The sequence below is a fragment of the Hyaena hyaena genome, unplaced genomic scaffold (genome assembly GCF_003009895.1).
Source record: "Hyaena hyaena isolate Hyena2069 unplaced genomic scaffold, ASM300989v1 scaffold_148, whole genome shotgun sequence".
Classification (NCBI taxonomy): Eukaryota; Metazoa; Chordata; class Mammalia; order Carnivora; family Hyaenidae; genus Hyaena; species Hyaena hyaena.
In genome coordinates, this window is record NW_024080780.1 from 2,308,173 (window position 1) to 2,329,933 (window position 21,761).

The window sequence follows — 21,761 nt, forward strand, 5'->3', positions numbered from 1 at the left end:
ATACGCTGTTCAATGAGACAATAAGTTAGGAGCAGCCAAGTATTTAAATTCAACCTGGCACATTTACATGTATGTTTCCAAACGATCCATTGTGTTCTAAACATTCACATCTTTGATGTGCATGTTCACACAAGCTATTTTGTTCCCATAAATATGAATCAGCCCAGCTGGACACCCTTGGGACTGTTACAATCCTTCAACAATGTCACCTTCTCAATCAGGTCCAGGCATTCTCCATTGTCTATCCAGTCAATATCTTCCCACACCAATCCTTCCCTGTACAAAGATTTAAAAGGGCTGAGTTGTAATAAAATAGAGCTTTAAAACTAATTTATGGCTGATTTTTAAAAAAAATTTTAGATGGAATTCTATGAGTGCTTACCTGCTATATTCTAGTTGTTCCAGAGAAAAAATATGCTTGTTGAAATATTCCTGAAGTTTCTCATTTGCATAGTTTATATTGAACTGCTCAAAGTGATTAACCTAAGGGGGGGAAACCATTCAACAGGTACCTTCAGTGCCCTTACTATTAGATATAAAGGCAAAGAAAGGCCAAAAAAAAAAAAATCTGCAGAGAAAATTATCAACATTCATTTGAAGAGATTTAAGTCGACAGGCGGATAGAAAAAACTTCACGCACCCTGGTCATCAGAAGCCTACCTCGAAGTTTTCAAATCCAAAGATGTCAAGGATGCCAATGGATTTAAAGTCGTCTTTGCCTTTGATCCTGCTGTTAATCTTCTTAATCACCCACTCGAAGCAGCGTGCATAAAGTGCCATGGCCAGAGAGTCTCTGCTGTCTTCTGCCTGCAGGAGAGAGGACAGGGTCACCGCCTTCCACTGACCACGGAAGCCCAGGCAGGCGAGTCCACCCCAGCCCCCCTTGGGAGAGAGACATACATGCACGCGTGTGCACGTAGAACTTGAGTAACACCTGTGTGTCCAACATAAGTAAATCGCTACCAACCAGAAGACACAGATGTCTAAAGAAAGGGTAGACTGTGGAGTTCACTCACTCACTTTACAAGCAGGATTCACAGAGACTTCTTTTATTTTTATTATTTTTTAAACATAATTTGTGGTCAAATTGGCTTCCATACAACACCCAGTGCTCATCCCAACAAATGCCCTCCTCACAGCCCATCGCTAAGACTTCTTTTAAATATCAGGCTTTCAAACTCAAGTTTTCATGTTAATTACAGGAAAGAATCTGAACCAATATCTACAGCTACAGGTTTTATCAGGTTTAAAACATGGGGCGCCTGGGTGGCTCAGTGGGCCGAGCATCCGACTTGATTTCAGCTCAGGTCATGACCTCGCGGTTCCTGGGCTCGAACCTTGCGTGGGGCTCTGTGCTGATAGCAGGGAGCCTGCTTGGGATTCTCTCTCCCCCTCTCTCTGCTCCTCCCCGACTCCCTCTCTAATAAACAAACTTAAAAAATAAACTGATATTAGATGGGTTGGCACATATCATCAGTTTGTCAGGGCAGTAACAAAAGCAAAAATAAATAATACTACATAACAATATTAATAAATTATCATAGCTAATGTTTATTTCGTGCTTAAGTATCTGGCATATTTATTACTATCCTTACAACGATCCTATGAATTAGGTATGATAATCATCCTTGTCTCACTCAGGAGGAAATACACACAACGAACGCATTCCCCAAGGACAGAAAATAACAGGTCAGGACTCAGACTCAGGAAACCTCCATCATACCCGGTCAGTCCTCTTAAACACTCTGCTATACTACCTCTAAGAAAACGAACAACTCTGTGTACTCCCTTCAGCGTGGATATCTTCTTTATTTTGACCATGAACCAAACTCACGTGGATGGTGTGTTGTAGTCGCTCATTTGAATCAAAGCCACGATTCTAAAATCGCAGGAGTGTCTTAAAACAACTTTTGATGGCAAAGCACACGTACCTGCTGAACAGTGAGAGGCGTGAGGATCTCTTCCCCCCTGAGGAACATGGCCTTCTGCGTCAGAGCGTCCGTGAGCTGTGCTGAGTCCAGCCCCAGTAACTCTGCAGACCTGCCCAAGGCTGGAAGCGAAGAACAAGGCACACAAGGCAAAAGTGACCGACCCCAGAAGGAACAGGCCACGGGGCCCCAAAGGGAACTCCAGAGAGACATGGGTTCAAAGCCAACTCCACAGTAGATCAGAGACACAGTAGATCAGAGAACATTCCTAAATCCTTCCAATGGAAATTACACATTTCTTGGGTAGTCACTCCCATGATGAGTCTTAAGCTAGTGGCCTGATGCCTGGACCAAATATGACCCTGTAACCCTGAGGCAGGTGGTACCCAAGACCTTGCCAGAGGTTTGCAAGGTCCTATTTTCAATGATTCAGAGATGTCGCTTGCTGTTTTACTTTCACTCCATCGCCATGACACAGAGCAAGTTTCCAGTGGCTCCGTGACGTGCGGTAGCTCACCAAACGGAACGCGGCAGATAAGAGCACCCAGCTGTCCTCCCTGACCATCAGGTATTTTAAAAAATGTGCAAAAATGTAAGACAATGTCCCTCTTCTCACAGATTTTCTTCTGTTTGGGAAGATGGTCTTTTAAACAAAAAGACACTATTTGCTTCAATACGCAATCGGTTTCTTACGGCGATGTCAAAATTAATTGTTCAAAACATCTCAGTTTTAGTTTCTAATGCAGTAACATGAACAGACATGACCCACAGAAGCGAAAAAGCCCTTTGGAGTTCTCTGTGGTTTGAGATGATTAAGAGGCGCTGGGCCCAAACGCGGGAGAGCTGCTGACCTACAGCCCTGGCCTTGTCTGGAGCCACTTCAAACTTTAACTCATCCACCCCCCGACCGTCCCACCCCACCCCGCCTTCGTGCCCTCGCTCGTGGCTTCCATCAGGAAAGACTCAAGAGTAAATACGTAAGTCACTCCAGGTAAGTGACCACTGACACAGCGATGAGCATGTTCACTCCTTTAATCTTGACAACGCGTCCGCACTTCATAGACCCGAAGTCAGTGGTGCTGAGGGGACACGTAATCCAGGGAATCGGCCTGTGGCTGAGCTGGACCCTGAACCAAGCAGTCTGCCATCACACTACGTCACCGCTCTAGAACTATGAAAAGCTACAGCAACATTATGCGCTGACCCGTAACATTTATCCTCCATCCAATCCCCGTTTTCCTCTTTCTTTATTGGGTCCATTTCCCTCTTTTCTTGGTAAGAGTGAGAACACAGGGCTCAGAAAGCTCTTTCAGCAAAAGGGCAGATAGTAAATATTTTAGGTCCGAGTTCCCTAGGAGGAAGAAGCCAAGGAAGGGAGGAGCCATCTTACCCGTTTTGAAGGACACCTGGGCCCCACCAGCGGTGATAAATTCTATGTTCCCAAGATGTAATACACCAGCGAGCAACCTCAAAACTTCCCGAACTTCTTCCTTGCTGAACTGCATGACTTCCATTGCCGTCTGAAAGGAAGTAAACATATCTAATCTTTTGCTGGTATTTTCCCCCATACTAAAGAAAGTGAAAAACTCATTACTTGATAAAATTGTCAGGTTTTGTTCTAAAAGCAAGAAAATAAGAAAGAGATTCATGAGTCCTCAACTTCAAATGATAAAGACTTTGCATAGCCACACATTAAAAAATGTGATGTGAAGAAAGAAATGCAGGGGCGCCTGGGTGGCTCAGTTGGTTGAGAGCCCGGCTCTTGATTTCGGCTCAGGTCATGCATGATCTCATGGCTCAGGAGATGGAGCCCCCACTGGGCTCTGCACTTGCAATGCAAAGCTTGTCTAGGATTCTCACTCTCTTCTCTCTCTCTGCCGCCCCCGCCCCCTGCTCACTCTCTAAATAAATATTTAAATATTAAACATTAAAATTTAGAAACAATATTAAGAAAAAATAACTGTAGAATGTGGAGAGATCACGCCATCAATGGGGAAAAGTGAGATATCTTACGTACAAGCTTCACAGGTAGGCCACAGGAGAATCACCTCAGAGTCAGAGTAATGATGGTATGAAAGAAATGCCTTTTCTATAGATACTGAAGCATATGGAACATTTATTTTCTTGCACACAAATTGGGGGGGTAAGGGTGAGACTTCATGGGAATGTGCCAGTGTAAACGTCGGTGCCTTTCCTTGATAGTTAAATGCAGCAGGGACCCAAATTGGGGGAATAAAATTCTCTACTAGGAATTCTGTAGACAGGAGAGTGTCTGCTGCTTTATAATAGATGCTGACAGAACAGATGAGTGGATTTGGGTCCATCTTCCTCAGACATTCATCACATCTCTATTTCTAATTGCTCCAAAGAGTTTTGAAAAGCCTTCTCTTGGCCTTTCCACGGTAAATGGAAGTTAACATAAAGCTGTCTGGGGAAAAATAAAAACACATCGGCAACTACAGGAGAGGAGATCTGTCCCCACACACAAGTATCTCAACAGCTGAAGCCAGGTGTCCTGAATCCCACCAAAGATTAGCTCAAATTTTATCGTGATTTAGAACCCATATTCTTGTCAAGAAAAAAGCACCCCTCACCCCCAACTGAGGACAGAACCCTTGGCCACAATGATGAAAATAACCTACCGAGAGCACTCGGACCCACATGTAATAATCACGACAATGACAATCACTTTAGGAGACTAGGAAGGAAACCATGTACCACTTTGAAGCAAAAGAAATTAGAAAAGCAAACAACTGGAGATTTAAAAATGAAAAGTTTGGGGCGCCTGGGTGGCTCAGTCTGTTAAGCATCCAACTTCAGCTCAGGTCATCATCTCAAGGTTTGCAGGTTGGAGCCCCGAGTCGGGCTCTGTGCTGATGGCTCAGAGCCTCAAGACTGCTTTGGATTCTGTGTCTCCCTCTCTCTCTCTCTGCCCCTCCTCCTCTCATAGTCTGTCCCTCTCTGTGTCTCAAAAATGAACATTGAAAAAAAGTTTAAAAAAAATTAAAAATATGCAAAGTTTAACTTGTTTTTAAGGAAAAAACAATAAAGTTGAAACATAGGGCAAAAACAATAGACAGGAAAACGATTTAAAAATTCTAAAGGAAGGAGCGATAGCTTAGCCACAATAAAAGATACATGAGCAAAACAATGCAGCAGGCATTTCTTACTGGAGCAAACGCAAGATGATAACTTCTATTAAATCAGTAAAAAACTTGTGGACAATAAACCTAAAATTGGTGAAACTGGGACATTTATGCACTGATCATTGGTACCACAAGTTAATATAATCTTTTGGGAAAACAAGACTATATGGCAGCACTGTGCTGGCCGCATATGTGCATAATTGTAGAGTGCTCAGAGAGGCTAAGTAACTCTCACAGGGCCACCCGGCCGAGATTCAAAATCGGGCCCAATGAACACAGAGTCCACAAACTTATTAACCAGCCAATGCTATTACTTTCTAAAGACTTAAACGAAAAAAAGCAATTCCTGTATTATCCTCCGTAACTTCAACTGTGGAAATTTATTCCAAAGAAAATCTCAACACAAGAGAAGTTCTGTAAAATATTCTCTGTGGTGTCATCTCAATACATTAAAAGAAACTAATTATTTAATCAGGGGTGAGAAGGCTCATTTCATGGGTGCAAACAGAAATTGACACAAAGAATAAAAACTGTTAGTCAAGTGCTTATCAATAAAAAAGAAACATATGGAAAAGTAATAATTCAAATTCACTTATTCTAAAAGTTAAAGGACAGTTAAGGAATATATTTTATTCTCAAGACTCCTGAAAGAGAGGTAAGGACCAAACCAAACAGCCAAAATAATTATAAAGCACCTCCATGGTGCAAAAGTTAGTACTCTCCCTCTCCGTGATTAAAGCTGTCTTCCTATATTAATAAGACCTAATCAACACTAACTTATAAAAATTCTTAGATCATAGAATGATTATAGAAATGGAAGTCTTCACTGTTTAAGTCAATTATGCGGACTCTATAGAACACCAAAAAGATAGAAGATTTAAAAAATATTAAGTGAATGTCAATATTAAGTATAATGTCAAGCTACCAAATGAAAAATATCAAGAGATGCCCCACGAAAAAATTCTTGACGTTCTTAAAATACACACAGAAGTTATATATGGAGACATGAAAGCAAATGAACAGAATGTGCTTACTGTATTAATAAATTTGACTGCTTGCACTCTAGCCCTGAGTGAGTCAGGGGCGTGGTGACAAGGAATAATTGCATTAATCATACCATGGGGTAACTGAATGGCTGTAATCAACTACCAGTAGCGTGGGTATGTGCGCTCCAACTGCCAGCCGGACCCTTTACTTCTTGTGTCCTGTTGTCCTGTGCACGATCTTTTTAGTCACAATCTCCACTGCTTTGGCAAGAGTAGCCAGTTTGTTAGTTTTTTTAATGTTTGTTTATTTTTGAGAGAGAGAGCGCGCCCATGAGTGGGGAGAAGCAGAGAGAGACACACACAGAATCTGAAGCAGGCACTAGTCTCTGGGCTGAGCCCGATGTAGGGCTCGAACTCACAGACTACAAGATCATGACCTGAGCCGAAGTTAGACACTTAACTGACTGAGCCACCTAGGCGCCCCAAAAGTAACCGCTTAAAAAATTTTAATGCTTATTTCTGAGAGAGAGAGGGAGACACAGCATCCGAAACAGTCTCCAGGTTCTGAACCGTCAGCACAGAGCCTGATGCAGTACTCAAACCCACAAACTCCAACATAATGACCTGAGCCAAAGTAGGATGCTCAGCCGACTGAGTCCCCCAGGTGCCCCAAGAGTAGCCACTTTAAAGCTTATAATAATTATCTTATTTTCTCAATGATAGGGCTCAAGACATAAAAAAAAACATGCTAGGGAATTCTCAGTATAGTTCAGAAGCACTAAACAGCAATTTAGTTACAAAACTGGCAAAAAAAATTACATAGAGTATTTTTAAGAATGTCCTTATTAGGCACATAAAAAAAATGGGTGTTGGGAAACTGGGGGTTGGAGGAGGCGGGAGGTGAGGGATGACAGATATGTGATCTGGTCCCAACCAGGAAGGAACAAAGGAAGCCAGGCTCATCACGCTGGGAATGAATAGAAAAGAGGGGCCCATTTCAGGTGCCAAAAGGTATATCCGCTCAGATAGTTGGCTGTGAGGTGTGGAGATGCCATTCAAGAAGGCAAAGGGACCACACAGATGATTCCTGAACAAATGATGTCACTGGAATGGGGGAAGGGGAGACTACTGTGGGCATAGTAAATTCTAAGTAAGCAATCTGATAATAATTTATCATGGGGTGCCTGGCTGGCTCAGTCAGTAGAGCATGTGACTCTTGATCTTGGAGTTGTAAGTTCAAACCCCATGTTGGATGTAGGGATTATTTTAAAATAAAATGTTAAAAAAAATCATAATTTATCATGTAACACTATATGAGGCAGTGTTATGTTATTTTATAATATAAATTTGCTTATGCTCCCAAGTTCTCCACCACTGAAAGAGACTGATGTTTCCATGCTTGGCAAAACTGAGGTATAAAGACCACCTTAATAAAATCTGACTCCTGTGGAATGAATTTATACATGCATATACATGGACTCACACAATCAAAAAACCATGGATATATCCAGTAAGGCTGATATAGTCCGGAACCCCCAGTCCTGGTCCATAGGTAGGCATTCAATAAATGTTCAACATTTGTGGAATAAGAAAAACTGAAAATATTATCACCCAAAGACTCCTGTTACTTCACACACATTAAATCAGCCCCCATTCTAGTGGGTCAAATACAGGCAATACAGTAAATTAGTTGCTCTTATTGACTTGAAAAGCTTACATCCAAGCAATTTCTAGGGCAACTTGAAAGACCGCATAAGAAAATGACTATGAAATTCAGCATATGTGCACAAAGTCTGCCCCAGGAAAAAATACAGGTCTCCTAAAGCTGCCCACAGTACTTTACAGGCACTCATTTATATTCATGTCAAGTGGTGGCAATGATAAACTCTAAAAATACAAAAAGCAAATTCTCAGTAAAATAAGCAAAATTCTTAAAAGGTTCTATTGCCAGAGTATACAGACCCTGACATTGATGAATCATTTTTTTAGCAGCTAAAAATTAATGCCAGAAATGACATTTTCATACATAATTCACAGAAATAATTTCTCTCCATGAACATTTCAACATATTATGCAAACAAATGTCCATCAGCCTTAATGGAATGTGGTTCCTTCCCTTCCTTTGATCCAAAAACCTCCGGGAAAAAACCTTCATGAAATTGAAATATGAAGGTACAAATTTATTTTTTTTTATTAAAAAACACTTTTTTGAGAGACAGAGAGAGAGCATGCATGAGTTGGGGAGAGGGGGCAGGTGGGGAGGGGGAAGAAAGAGAATCTCAAGCAGCCTCCACACTATGCTCAGCATGAAGTCCAACATGGGACTTGATCCCACAATCCTGGGATTACAACCTGAGCCAAAGTCAACAGTTGGACACTCAACTGACTGAGCCACCCAGGTGCCCCTGAAGATGCAAATTTAAGTGGCGTTTTATTTTATAAGAAAATACTGAGCCAGGTTACATTAAAAGCAGCAGTACAATATGGTCCAATCATTTTCCTTTCTTCAGTAGAATACTGGGATTAGATGTGGCTTACTTACTGCAGCCTTCTTGGTGCCTAGAACAGTGCCTGGCATACAGCAGGTGCTTAAACACGTTGAATATATAAAACCAATTTCAGCCCGAAGACTTCAGTGTCTCTTTTTAACCACCCCTGTGTCACTGCTGGTTACAGAGTGCTGCATAAGGCAGAACAATGGGCTGGCTGGTATGGATAGGTTACTTATTATATTCCCGTAGTATAGAAATTATGATTCTAGGAATGTAATCATAACTATGTAATCATAAAAGCTGATTATTCACTGTAAAAATATAACATACAATGATAAAATAAAATTGTAGACTTCTGCCTCATGAAAGAATGTTTTTTGTATACTTTTGTCTCAGCTTTCTGTCTGCATATGTAATTACTCTATGAATTATCATGTATCAAGTTATACACAAAATGCTTTTTTAAATAGAATTATTCAGTGTTGCAGCTTATCTTCCTCAGTTATAAAATAAATTTTCCATGTAATATACTAGAACGTGTTTTGCTTGCTGTAATGGATCTTATTTTATCAATATAACCAATTATTTAAGCCATGCCCCAATTTGTGATTCTTGCAGGTTTAGAGGGAGAAAATCTTACTTTTTATAGAAAAAAGTGTTTTTCCTCCTTTTTGAAAAGGTGCACATTTTTTTTTCCTTTTCTGACTGCACTGCTTAACTTCCAGAAGGTTAAAGTAAAAATTGCATGTTCCTGATTTTCATAAATGGCAGCTAAGTTTTCATTTACGTTTCTGGTGGGTTGACACTAAAAAGTAACCGCAACGTAAATATTTAGGATTCTATAAATGGAATACTTGTAAGCTTGTTGTGTACATCTCTATCAATTTCACATACACATGTTTCTTCCTTTCTAGATGATCTATCTTTCCATCATAAGATCAGATTTTAAAGGCCAAAACCTACTCTTTCAAATGAAAAATAAGAGCCAGCACGCACCGAAGGCAGGGCAAGCCCAGAAGTTTACCAGGAGCTAACAAAAAGAACAAAGGATTCTGAATCAGAAAATGCAGCCCCCAGAGGAAAGCAGCAGAAAGCCATGGGAGTAACTTCACAGGAGTACTTCTAGAGCAAGGGGAGGACCCAGTGCACCCTAGTGGCCAGTGAGCTCATCAGTATGAGACCCGCCATTTCTGGGATAATCGTCTGTCTCCTGCCACAATATCCTTCTATCACAAAGCATTGTTCTCCAGCTTCAAGAAAGAAAAATAAAACAGGAAAAAAAAATCCTGACAACTCTTTCTTCACCCTCTCCACCAAAAATAAGAATGAGTTTTTATACTTATTCTAACACAGAGTGAAGACAATAATAAATTGAAATGGGATAAAGACTGAGTAGTGACAAATCCAAGGGCAAAATGAAATTGGGAAAGAAAATTTAAAATACTTAAAAACACATTTCATACAATCCAATTCGCAGGGCCAAACCCCATGCCGTCCTGTCCGGCGTAGCAGCAAAAGGTACTGTGGGCAGGGGGCTTTTTTGTTAACAGGTTCAAGAGAGGAGACTGGGCAGGAGAAGTCCAAGCCCCACTGAATTGTAAATGACAGATAAAAGACAGACAGGGGGGAAGATGATCCTGACATTAAAGCCAATCCTGCTTTTAATTTCATTTTCAACACATGAAAAAATGATGTATGTTATCTACCCACTTTAAAAAATACCCCGATTTCATTCCACAAGGCACTTTTAAGACCAATCTAGAAGAGTAAGTGGGGATATCGAAGAGAGAAGCATTAACAGCTATAAAGATAAGAGCCTGACAGACAGATCTAGGGTGGGCCAGAAGCAGGTACCACCTACCTGCCTTGTGGTTTAAAGTCTTTGGAATTAAACTGTTTCCACACCAGCTCTATTGGGCACTGTGTGTGGCTAGACTGGTCACCCACCTCTCTGGGTTGCGGAGTGTACACAACTGTGATTCCTACCCTCACAGGGTTCAGAGCAATGAGGGAGATGGCCCGTGGAAGTCCATGTGGTAAGTGCTCGATGTCAGCTGCATCTACGATGGTGAATCCTCCCTAGATCACGGTCTCCAGCTACTAGAGTAATGACTCTGACATTGGCAGAACTACACTGGCAAAACCTACCCACCATTCTTAATCAGGTGGGGCTGTTAATAAAGCTCCATGACCAGGCTACCTAAATGTTGTGACCTTATAACAAGTCCTTGTGATATCAGAAAACCACAAGACCTCACGTACGCACACCTCAGAGGTGTAAGGTGACTACTGTTCTTGCGGTCAGAATTCGTTATCGGAATTAGGCTACGAGTAACAAACGAGACCCTAACAGTCACTTGGTCCAATGGTTGACAGATTTGTTTTTAGTCATGGAAATGGTTATTAGAAAAAAATTTACACACACACACACACACAAATACATACATATTTAATATGATATATAATATATATAATATATATTTTTATAAGCTCAAAAGAGAAAGCTTGGCATGATCCAATGCCAAGCCTATGATTTTTAAATTTTTTTATTGTTTATTTATTGCTGAGAGAGAGAGAGACAGAGTGTGAGTGGAGGAGAGGCAGAGAGAGAGGGAGACACAGAATCTGAAGCAGGCTCCAGGCTCTGATCTGTCAGCACAGAGCCCGATGCAGGGCTCGAACTCAAGCCAGGGAGATCATGACCTGAGCCAAAGTTGGACACTTAACCAACTGAGCCACCCAGGTGCCCCAATTTATTTATTTTTTTAATAGACTGTTCCAAGTCAACTTCCCATCTGTCCTGAATGTCACATATATTCACCCAACTTCTAAAGAAAGAGGATTCTCCTCCAGTCTGGGACAATCTTTTATCATGACTTGGAATAAGAAGAAAGCACCTGTTCTCGCACAGCAGTGTAAATGTAATTACTTCCTTAACAAAATATTTTTTGAAACAAAATGAAGCTTGTCACTTATTCTTTTTAAGGGGCTGTCACTCTTAAGAAGGGAAAAGAACAAAGTAACTTACAATCACTTCCCTAAAGGATTCCTGGTCACTGATTGTCTTGTCTTCTACACATCCAGACTGACTCAAGTAGTGGTAGTTTTCTGGCACCGATAAATAAAACGCTTCTACAAAAGGACAAAGAAAAACATAATATCAGTACTTGACTGGCCAGGATAAGGCAGAATGCAAGAGCGTTTTCACTCTGTAACTTTAAAAAATAAAGTACATAAATAATTCTACGCTAACAGTTGGCTATTAAAATTTTTTTTAAAAGTTCTGAATCATCATGTAGAGAAAACAAAAATGACCTCATTAAACTAGATGGCGTGACAGAAAACGTTATTTAAAAAATAACTGATGAGGACCTGTTGTGGCTGTTCTCTCTTAAAAATCAAATGTTCAGAAATTAGCTTTAGGTGGGTGTGGTTTAAAAGTAACCCAGTTACAACGCATCAGTATCATAGAAGTCAGAAAAGTATCAAGATTCCAAAAACAAACAGGAAATAGAAGACTTCTCTATTGATGATTCCTCCCCTACATTATTTGCCACTAAAATAGACTCAGCATCTTTTGGTAGTCTCTTTCACACATTTTGTTTCAACTGATGGAACACCATTCCGGCCCAAAGAGATGTCTTCCCACTTACTGCTGGCTTTTCGAGGGAAAACAAGTCGCTAATCTGTATTTCTCTGCTGGGCTCCCATCACTTACCTCTCTGTTCATGTTCTAGCCCTGCTAGCAATGCATAGAATATGTGATAATTCCTTTCCCCGGGGTTTTGCCTTACTACTCGGTTCTGTGGAGATAAATCAGATTTCTATTCAGAGAGGTTTCCTCTGTTTAACACAAGCCAGTAATTTCCAAAAATTATTACTACAGAAGAAAACGTGGATGAAATGTTTACTTACTTTTTCTAATAAATCTTCATGTGAAAAGCAATGGCAAGTCAAGGAATAAAACAAGAATATCACATGCTCCCTTACCCTTCAATTTTCTCTTCTTTGTGATCCAAATAATTACAAATCCCTGTTCTTTGACACAGAAACTTCCCGTGTCAAGAGACAAGCCAACAAAGCGCAGACCATTTCACCTAAATCCAAGTCAAAAGGACACGTACCATTCTCGGAGGTGCTGAACTATTTGACAGAATTCATTTCAAACACAAAACACCTGATGCTTGATGATTTCACTTTTCCAGATTACAGACAATATCAGAAGTTTCCACAAGAAAAAATGGCTACCTCCGAGAATACTTAACAGGTCCGACATAGTGATATCAGAGCAATGACTGAACTGTTTCACCTTCTTTAACTGCCCGTGTGGTAACCACGACCGGTTTGTATTTACAGAGTCAAATGCTAAGGCAAGAACTAAATGAAGCAGGATACAATCCACGATTCTCCCGCCCTGAATGTTGCCCTTCTGGCAGATGTTCAGCTGAACAAACTTCCCAAAGCGACTGGAGTTATTGTTATACGCGGTCTTCGCATTGCCGAAAGCTTCCATGATGGGGCTGTAACAGGAGTGAGAAAAACTTCGTTATAAAACAAACAAGCCACGAGATGTCAATTTCCACATACTGACTCTAGGTCAGTAATCCTAGTACTGACTATGATTACTAGTACTCTAATACTCTAGGTCAGCAATACTGCAGCAATTGTACGGTGACAGATGGTAAGGACATGTATCGTGGGCATCATTTCACAATGTGCAGAAAACCTAATCACTATGATGATTGGTTGACCCAGTGACTGGGTTTATTTACAGAAGAGCCAGATTTCCAAAGCCCCTGCTGAAATGGGCTTATAATCCTATCCATTTTGAATGAGAGATCTTACAGCCTGTACCAGCTAGGACTTGAACTTGCACAAATTAACTTGGGCTTATATACATAAGCCAGGGATTGCACAGGAAAAGACCCCCTGCCCCCAACTTAAATTTCAGCAACTGAAAAAGCCCCAGTCCTGGGCATTTCACCCATTTGTTGTCTGTCCTGGGGCAACTCATTTATAAATAACTTCTTTGGGTCTTCTCCACCTGTAACACGGAGTCAGACCAGATCAGGAGGTGGCAAACTTTTCTGTAAAGAACCAGATAATAGATGTTTTAGGCTCTGTGGGGACCGTGATCTCTGTTGTAAGCACTCAGCTCTGCCACCGTAGCTTGAAAGCAGTTATAAACAATATAGAAACAAATGAGCGTGTCTGTGTACCAATAAAAGTTTATTTACAAAACAGGCTGCAGGAAGATGAAAACATTTTGAAGATGGATGGTGGTGATGGTCATACAACAATATGAAATGTACTTACCACCACCAAGCTGTATGCTGAAAAAATGTTTAAAATTATGAACGTTATGTCATGTACATTTTATGACAACTTAAAAAAGCATATGAATGTTAAAACAAAAAGAAGCCACAGGTTACGGGCATCTGGCTGTACTCTGTTGACTCCTGGACTAAACTGTAAATAATAGGATCTGTGAAGTCCTTACTGGGTCTAAAATCTTATAAGGCACAAATCAGATGTTTGGCAAGTGCGTATTTAAGACAAAAATTCAGGGGCGCTTGGGCGGCTCAGTAGGTTAAGCGTCAAACTTCAGCTCAGGTCATGATCTTGCGGTCTGTGGGTTCAAGACCCGCGTCGGGCTCTGTGCTGACAGCTCGGACCCTGGAGCCTGTTTCAGATTCTGTGCCTCTTCTCTCTCTGTCCCTACCCTACTCATGCTCTGTCTCTTTCAATAATAAACATTAAAAAATTAGAAAATAAAATAAAAATTCAGACGATACCTCCCCACACAGCCCTCTTTCAATGGCTCCCTGCCATCAAAGGTCTCAGTGATCTTCTGCCACGTGAAAGGTGACAAAAATGCCACCTTGCCAACAAAGTACCTCCAAAGGGTGGGGTGTTGAGCAGAGGTCTCTCATTCCTGGGCTAAGTCCTAACACGGAGGTCAGACCCTGACATTTCTGCTCCTCACAATGCCTCCACAAAAGTGAGTCAAGGGCTCGCTGTAAGACGAGGCTGTAGAATGTTCCTCTGAATCAGTCAGTCACCAACTCAAACCTGGCCCAGGGGTGGGGATGGACAGAGGGGTGGGGGGCGGGGAAGCGGTCAGGTTATTGGAAACCGCTATGTGCATGTTGGGACTTCTCCTCGAGGCGTTCGTAATAAAAGAGAAGAAAAAGAGAAAACAGACCAACGGATTATAACTAGTCCTTCAATAAGCCAACAGAGAGGACAGTAAATCCGATTCACTTGAAATAAGGAACACGATAAAGAAATACCTGCTTTCGAGAATAGCTTGTTCCACACAGGATGTCTTCTCTGTCAAGGATAACTCCAAAGACTGTTGACTGATGACCGATAAAAACTTGAGGATCAATTTGGTGCTTTCGGTTTTACCCGCCCCACTTTCACCGCTGCAAAATAAAATGCACAAGCTTGGGCTTCCAATTACAAAGAAAAAAAAAAGAGAGAGAAAGAAGAAAAGAAACAAAACCCAATTTGATCCATGTCCCTCCAGTTTGTCCACAGAACACCTGTGGAGAGGTGGGCAAACGGAGGGTGAAATGTGTGTCCCACGAGGCAAGCTGAAGGGCGGTCACAGCTCCGGCCACATCGTTTCTGACACTGCGATGGCCTCTCCGGCGCAGGAGCTAAACGGAACCTTTCCTACTAAGTTAAGGTAAGAGGCTGGGAAGGCGCCTATCCTGCGGGGGAGGCCCGGAACGAGCGAGGATCTCTGCTTTGTCCACCAGAGTATCCCATCCAGCAGCACAGCACCCGGCTGGGGAGAGGCACTTGGTAAACACTTGTTAGACAAACAGGCACATGAACCATCTCATTCTGGGAAACCGAAAGCACCCAAATACGCCTAAAAATGCAATTATTCATAAATACGATTTAAGGGACAAGGGAATGAGCCCACAGGTACTTGGGCCACACTGAATCGCTTTATCATCACTTTCAAAACAATCCTACAAGGGAGTCTGTGGCTAAGCGTCCGAGTCTCGCTGTGACACCAGGTCTGAGTCCGACATCCCGTAGTGACAGCGAAGGGCAAGAGAACACGGCAGTGCAAGGAGAGGGGAGCCTGGTGAGAGAAGTAAACAAGGTTCAAGTTGCACCTTCACAGACGGGCAAACACAAGTCGCACAAAGAGGAAAGGGAAGGATTTGGGCACCGGAGCCAGATGAGCTTGGGAAGACCCATGGGGGGTGGGATTCTGGTTGGGTCAGCTGCACTGAGGTCAGAGGTGGCAGAGAAACAATCTACAGGATCGGGTCTGGTGGCTCAGAGGCAATCCCAGGAGACAGGAGACAGAAAGCGAAGACTAAGCTCATTGAGGTGGCCTGGAAGGAACCAGCTCTGAAGGTGATGTTCCAGGAGCGCAAGGGCTCTCGGGAGATCAGCTGCTGTCTGGGGGGCACGTCCCGGACAAGCCCAGCCACGCCGCGTATGGACAAGGAGGCATGGAGATCAGGGACTGAAAAGGAGACACTCAAGTTTGTGTAAGGTGCCATGTTTGGTACTGTGGGGAGAACGGAAGTAGTAAAAGGCAGGGAACTTGTAAGAAAAGTAAACTAAAGGTCTACGCAACAGAACAGCAACACCAACGATATATCAAAGCGGCACCTTAATAATTGCTAAATGGGCGACACACACAGATGAGCGCCACAGGGTCCCAACAAGGCTGCCCTTGTTGAATGTCAAGAGCTGGGAAATTATGAAAGAGGAATGTTGCTGAAATGGTAAATGATCAACCACATGTAATAAAGGAGAGGGGGTGACTCAGAGATGACAACAGCCACGTCCGGCTAGCTACCACAGACCCACGGGGAATCTACATGGGTTGAGGCAAATCTCAGTCATATCATTCCCTTTGCTAGTGACGGGCTTGGCCACGGGCAGGCGTGAGGACTCCAGCCAGAGAGACTTCCAGTCAAGCATGCTACGGGCTCCTGGGGAAACTGTGTGTACACAAGAGACACCAGGCAGAAACATCTCCTCTGCTACAGACGCCACCTGGGAATCCACACCTACCTTGAGATAATAAAACAAAAGCCAAGAATATCAGAGAAGACCCAGGAGTGGCTGAATCCACACGCCCTGCCCATGTCATCTGAGTTAGGACAACTCCGGCTGGGTTTTCTGTTACCATCAGTGAGAATCTTCCTAGTACAGGGCTTAGCACGCATCTACGCATCACTGACACCTGTCTAGACCAGTGTCTGGCACACAGGAGATTCAGCAGCGATTCACTGAACGAGTAACATAAACTAAGAAAACTGCAAGGAGAGATTTAAGTAATTCTTGATACTTGAAAACATACATATGTCTATCTAGCTGTTGACTCTATTAAAACACACACACACATACAACTAAAAGGGCGAAGTTCTCTAGTTTAAATGTTTGAGACAGAAGTGATGTTATGTGTTCCTCAAACGCACTTCTTTATCTGCCAGCACAAGAAAGTGGACGACGTGTCAACTTCCCTTGCAGTAAGGACAGCAATCAGTGAATAACAGGGACTGAATGTGGCCAATGGAACAGAAGGGCAGTTGAACAACAGAGCAAGAGGGAGATGTGCCGTTTCCTTGTCTGGTGGGTAAAAATTCCCTTCTTCATGGTCCTCTGGGCTCTACCTCCCATGCCTGCCACCTGGGTGCCCTCAGGATTGACACATCTCTAAACAAAATGACCCAAGACAAATGACTTTGTCTCTTACCTTCCCATGTGGGGCTACGAAACGACCAAGAAGTAAAGCATTCCTGTGTTATGTCCCAGAAATTTTGGGGGTGCTGTTTGTTACAGCCATTAGCCTGCCCTGACAAATGGCAGGCAAAGATATGATCATGGAGTGGATACCGTTCAAAGTCAAGAGCAAGACTTGGTCAAAGAGAAAACCCAAGATTCACTTCACCATGAACCAGTCATGGATATGGATCTATAGCAATCTGCAGCCACGGTTTTCATACGTTCTTCAAGCATCTTCTTTAAGTACACCTTTTTTGGTACAGAATTAAAACTTGAAACAAAAATAAAACGCCAACTTGAACAGTGCTCTGAGACCACAGTTCTCAAACTTGGCTCCACATTAGAATCACCTGGTACATCGCTATTCTGAACTGTAAGGGGTACAGCTCAATTGTCAGTATTTTTAAAAAAATTTCCAGGGGCGCCTGGGTGACTCAGTCGGTTAAGCATCTGATTCTTGGTTTCGGCTCACATCACGATCTCACAGTTGCGTGGGTTCGAGCCTCTCATCGGGCTCTGCATGGGTAGCATGGGGCCTGCTTGGCATTCTCTGTCTCCTTCTCAAACACTTCCCTGCCTGCACTGTCTCTCTCAAAATAAATTAATAAAAGTTAAAAACAGAAAAAAAGAAACAAAAATAAAAATTTCCAGAGGAGTCTACTGTGAAGCCAGGTTTGGGAAGTACTACTCTTAAAAGCGGTTTCACGAAATTCAGGGAGGACTATGCCAGGAGGTAGCAGGTGGTGGCTACTAAATTTGGAGTGTGGAAGTGTTACATGAACAAGGCAGAGTAAAGGTAATCTGATCACAAGGTGACAGACTCTCTGCAGGTCATACACGTTCATGTTCATGTAAGCCTGCCCCTCCTCCTCCTCCTCTCCCCGCCCCTGACCCTGCCTGTGACTTTAACCTTCTCCATGAAAGATTTATTGAGGGTCAAACCAATGTAATCTTCTAAGCAATGGAGGAAAAGCATCTCCGCGGGTGATTCCTTCCCTCCTTAAACATCTGCGCACCTACTATGTGTCAGGCTGCACTAAAGGCTCGGAAAGCACTGATGTGCAAAATAACACAGTCTGTCTATGATCTAGCAGCACAAAGACATTAAACAAGGAGTCACAAATCTGCCAGAGGACAAGAGAGCTAATGATTTAGGTGGGCGGTAAGAGTTCAGTAACGATCTTTTATGGGGGGTGGGTAGGGTGGTGCACTGATACTTAGACCAAAAAATGAAAACACGCACAAAAGATAATTGGGTGAAAATTGAAGGGAGCGGGGGGACCCGCAGGAAGACCCTGCTCAGCGCCCTGGAGGAAGGAAAAGCAGCCAGCACGGCCAAAGTCCACGGACGGAAGGGGTGACAGTGAGGCCCCACTGAGAGGTCACTGCTTTCCAGTCAAGTGTGGAGCTAGTTCCTTTGGGGAGGGGCACCTGGGTGGCTCAGTTGGTTAAGCATCTGACTCTTGATTTCAGCTCAAGTCATGACCTCACAGGTTTGTGAGTTCAAGCCCTGTGTCAGGTTCTGTGCCGACAGCAAGGAGCCTGCTTGGTATTCTCTCTCCGTCTCTCTCTCTCTGTCCCACCCCCCACTTGTTCACTCTTTCTCTCTCTAAAGAAACATTAAATAGGGGAGTAGGGTGGGGAGGAAGATCATGAATCCCCCCAATCCAGACATTTTCAAGTTAACCATCATTATGATCTACGTTGCATACGATATACTTGCTAACTCTGTGTGATAGTGTGATTATTTATTTTAAGAACTATGTATTGGGTCTTCATCCTCCTTTCTGACAGAGCTCCTAACACTTGGAATTTCCTAAGTGATGATGGCAATTAAGACGTCATTACGCAGTTAACGAGGTGACTTTTGGGAAGCACCCAGGTAACCAAAGGCTGGGGGCCTGGTTGCCAGGGGAGCCAGTCACAGAATTAGAAGGTTGGAATTTTCAATTCCTCCCCCCACCACTGACCTTTGGGAGGGGAGAGGGGCTGGAGATCGAATTCAATACCCATAGTTGATGATATAATCAATTGTGCCTATGTAACGAAGCTGGCATAGAAATCCAAAAAAATGGGGGTGGGAAATACCATTCTGGGAGCTTCCAGATTAGTGAACCGTTGGAGAGAAGCTGATGGCCTTTTCCCCAGATCTCGCCCTGTGCATCTTTTCCAGCTCTTCCCGAGTCGTACCCTTCCACGATAAACCAGTGATCCAGTAAGCACGTTGGTTTCCTGAGTTCCGTGAGCCACTCTAGCAAATTAATCAAACGAAGGAGGGGATCCGTTGGACCCTCCAATCTATAGCCAGTTCAATCAGAAGCACAGGTGACAACTCGGAATTGTGACTGGTGCCTGAAGTGGGGGGTAGGGAACATGGAGGGGGCAGTCTTGTGGGACTGAGCCCTTAACCTGTGGGATGGGACATTATCTCCAGGTAGGCAGTGTCAGACTGCGTTACCTGCTGGGTAACATGGAGAATATGACAGAGCGCGTATAGTACAGCACAGTGATCTCCAGAACGAGGTACACACCTCCTTCCTTGCTAACCGTAATCACAGAACGAGAAAGCCAGATTTAAGAATACAAGCAAAACTAGAACACCAAAAAAAACGCCCAAATCCAAATGAACAGGACTGATTCTATGCCACTGGTTAGCGTCACTCTGCTCGAGCTGAAGAACTCTTTGTAGTGTGACGGGGCCTGGCGTGTCTATTTCACCACGGGCGGCATGCTGACTCATTTATTCCGCCTCATTCCTTTCTTCCAGCCGCCATACAACAGGAACTCATAGGGCAACTACGGTGTTATTATACGGCCACATGCAGCAAACACGTCACTTACACATCCACTCCTACATTTTTCTCATTAGCCCCCGGCAATTACAGCCCTAACCCCTGGCGCCAACATGATTGCTAACACAAACATGGGCTTCCGAGAACACGTGTTCTTGTAGATGAACCAAAAGGAGTTTATCCTGCTAAAAACAAAACAAAAAACCTATGACAATGGGAAAAAAAAAAAAAAGAAGAACCCAAATCACTGATGTGGGGCCTCACAGGCTATATTCAAAGTTTTGAGACATTTGCATAGGCAGAAGCAAAGTCACAAGACAGTTTCGAAGCCGGAGTGTCATGATCAAGTTCAAGGTTTTAAAGAATCGCTCTGGGCGGAGTAGGGAGTGGGGTGAACGCGTGGAGGGAGGCAAGAGAGGAGACAGACCTGAGGACAGAAGGGTGATGAGGGGGGCGGCAGAGATAAGAAGTGAGCGGTCCTGGGAAAGATGGTGGGGGGGAGGGGCACGGGGGTGATGACTCTGACAGCCCTGGTCAGGGGGCTGTTGACAGCAATGCGCGGGGAATGACCCGAGACCCGGGGGGTGGTGGTGGTGGGGGGCTTGCCAGCGGGATGAGCTGAGCGCTGCAGCACAAACGCGGGCAGCTGTCAAAACCCAGTGAGCTGGCTCCACGAGATCGGGGTGCTTTACTGTGCACAGTTTTACCTTAATGGGGGAGGGGGAGGCGGCTTGTGGAGGAGGAGAACTTCTAGTTCCCAGAAGGACTTCTTGGTGTCAGGCCTGTGACCAGTAGGACGGGGTCCACTTGCCGAGCACGGGAACAGGAGAGGAGGAACACGGTTCTGGAGAAGCTTGGGACGGATGTAGGACACACACAGGTCTCACCCCTGTGACAGGACCCCTCAGGGGCACTGGACACACATCTGGAAGTCCGAGGAGAGACGGCCGGGGGCGTCCGAGCCCAGGGAGTCCTGCAGACCCGGACAGGGAACACTTGGGTGGAAGGGCAGCCCGTGGAGGATCACTGGGGAGCACCCAGAGAACCAGGAAGAGACCAAGGTGACGGCGCACCATGGAGGGAGCCGGGGAGGTGTGTGCTGTGAGGGCAATATGGAACTGAAGGTGCATCTAGGGTTTTAAAGGATGGAACATAGGGGCGCCTGGGTGGCTTAGTCGGTTAAGCGTCCGACGTTCGCTTAGGTCATGATCTCGCGGTTCGTGGGTTCGAGCCCCGCGTCGGACTCTGTGCTGACTGCCAGCTCAGAGCCTGGAGCCTGTTTCAGTCTGTGACTCCCTAACTCTCTGACCCTCCCCTGCTCACGCTGTCTCTCTCTCTCTCTCTCCTAGAAATAAATAAAAACCTTTAAAAAAAAATTTAAAGGATGGAACATACTAGAAATGCCAATGATCCAGCAGAACCAGAGAAATCTGAGGATTGGGGGCAGGGAGGCTCAAAGACAGAGCAAAGTCCCCAAGAAAGCAGACAGGAGGGAATCAGAACACACATGAAGGAAAGGGCCTCTCGAGGTGAACAAAGCCCTTTATCCACCCACACAGGCTAGTCTCCCAGACACCCGCACTGGTGCCCACAAACTATGGCCCCAGATCAGCTCTGCTGCCTGTTTTTATAAATAAAGTTTTATTGAACA

General features: G+C 43.8%; 1 protein-coding gene across 2 annotated transcripts in view; it reads right to left on the reverse strand.

Moving 5' to 3' along the window:
- Positions 1-21,761, reverse strand: part of MYO10 (myosin X) — a 232,790-nt gene that overhangs the window by 87,274 nt on the left and 123,755 nt on the right. For both annotated transcript variants that reach the window (XM_039238829.1, XM_039238831.1), the window contains exons 5-14: positions 14,846-14,980; positions 12,948-13,072; positions 12,468-12,481; positions 12,271-12,355; positions 11,581-11,684; positions 3,319-3,448; positions 1,932-2,050; positions 661-807; positions 383-483; positions 210-276 (exon numbers count right to left, since the gene is read on the reverse strand). In XM_039238829.1, the coding sequence (XP_039094760.1) occupies positions 210-276; positions 383-483; positions 661-807; positions 1,932-2,050; positions 3,319-3,448; positions 11,581-11,684; positions 12,271-12,355; positions 12,468-12,481; positions 12,948-13,072; positions 14,846-14,980 (1,027 nt within the window). The remainder of the gene's footprint in view (positions 1-209; positions 277-382; positions 484-660; positions 808-1,931; positions 2,051-3,318; positions 3,449-11,580; positions 11,685-12,270; positions 12,356-12,467; positions 12,482-12,947; positions 13,073-14,845; positions 14,981-21,761) is intronic.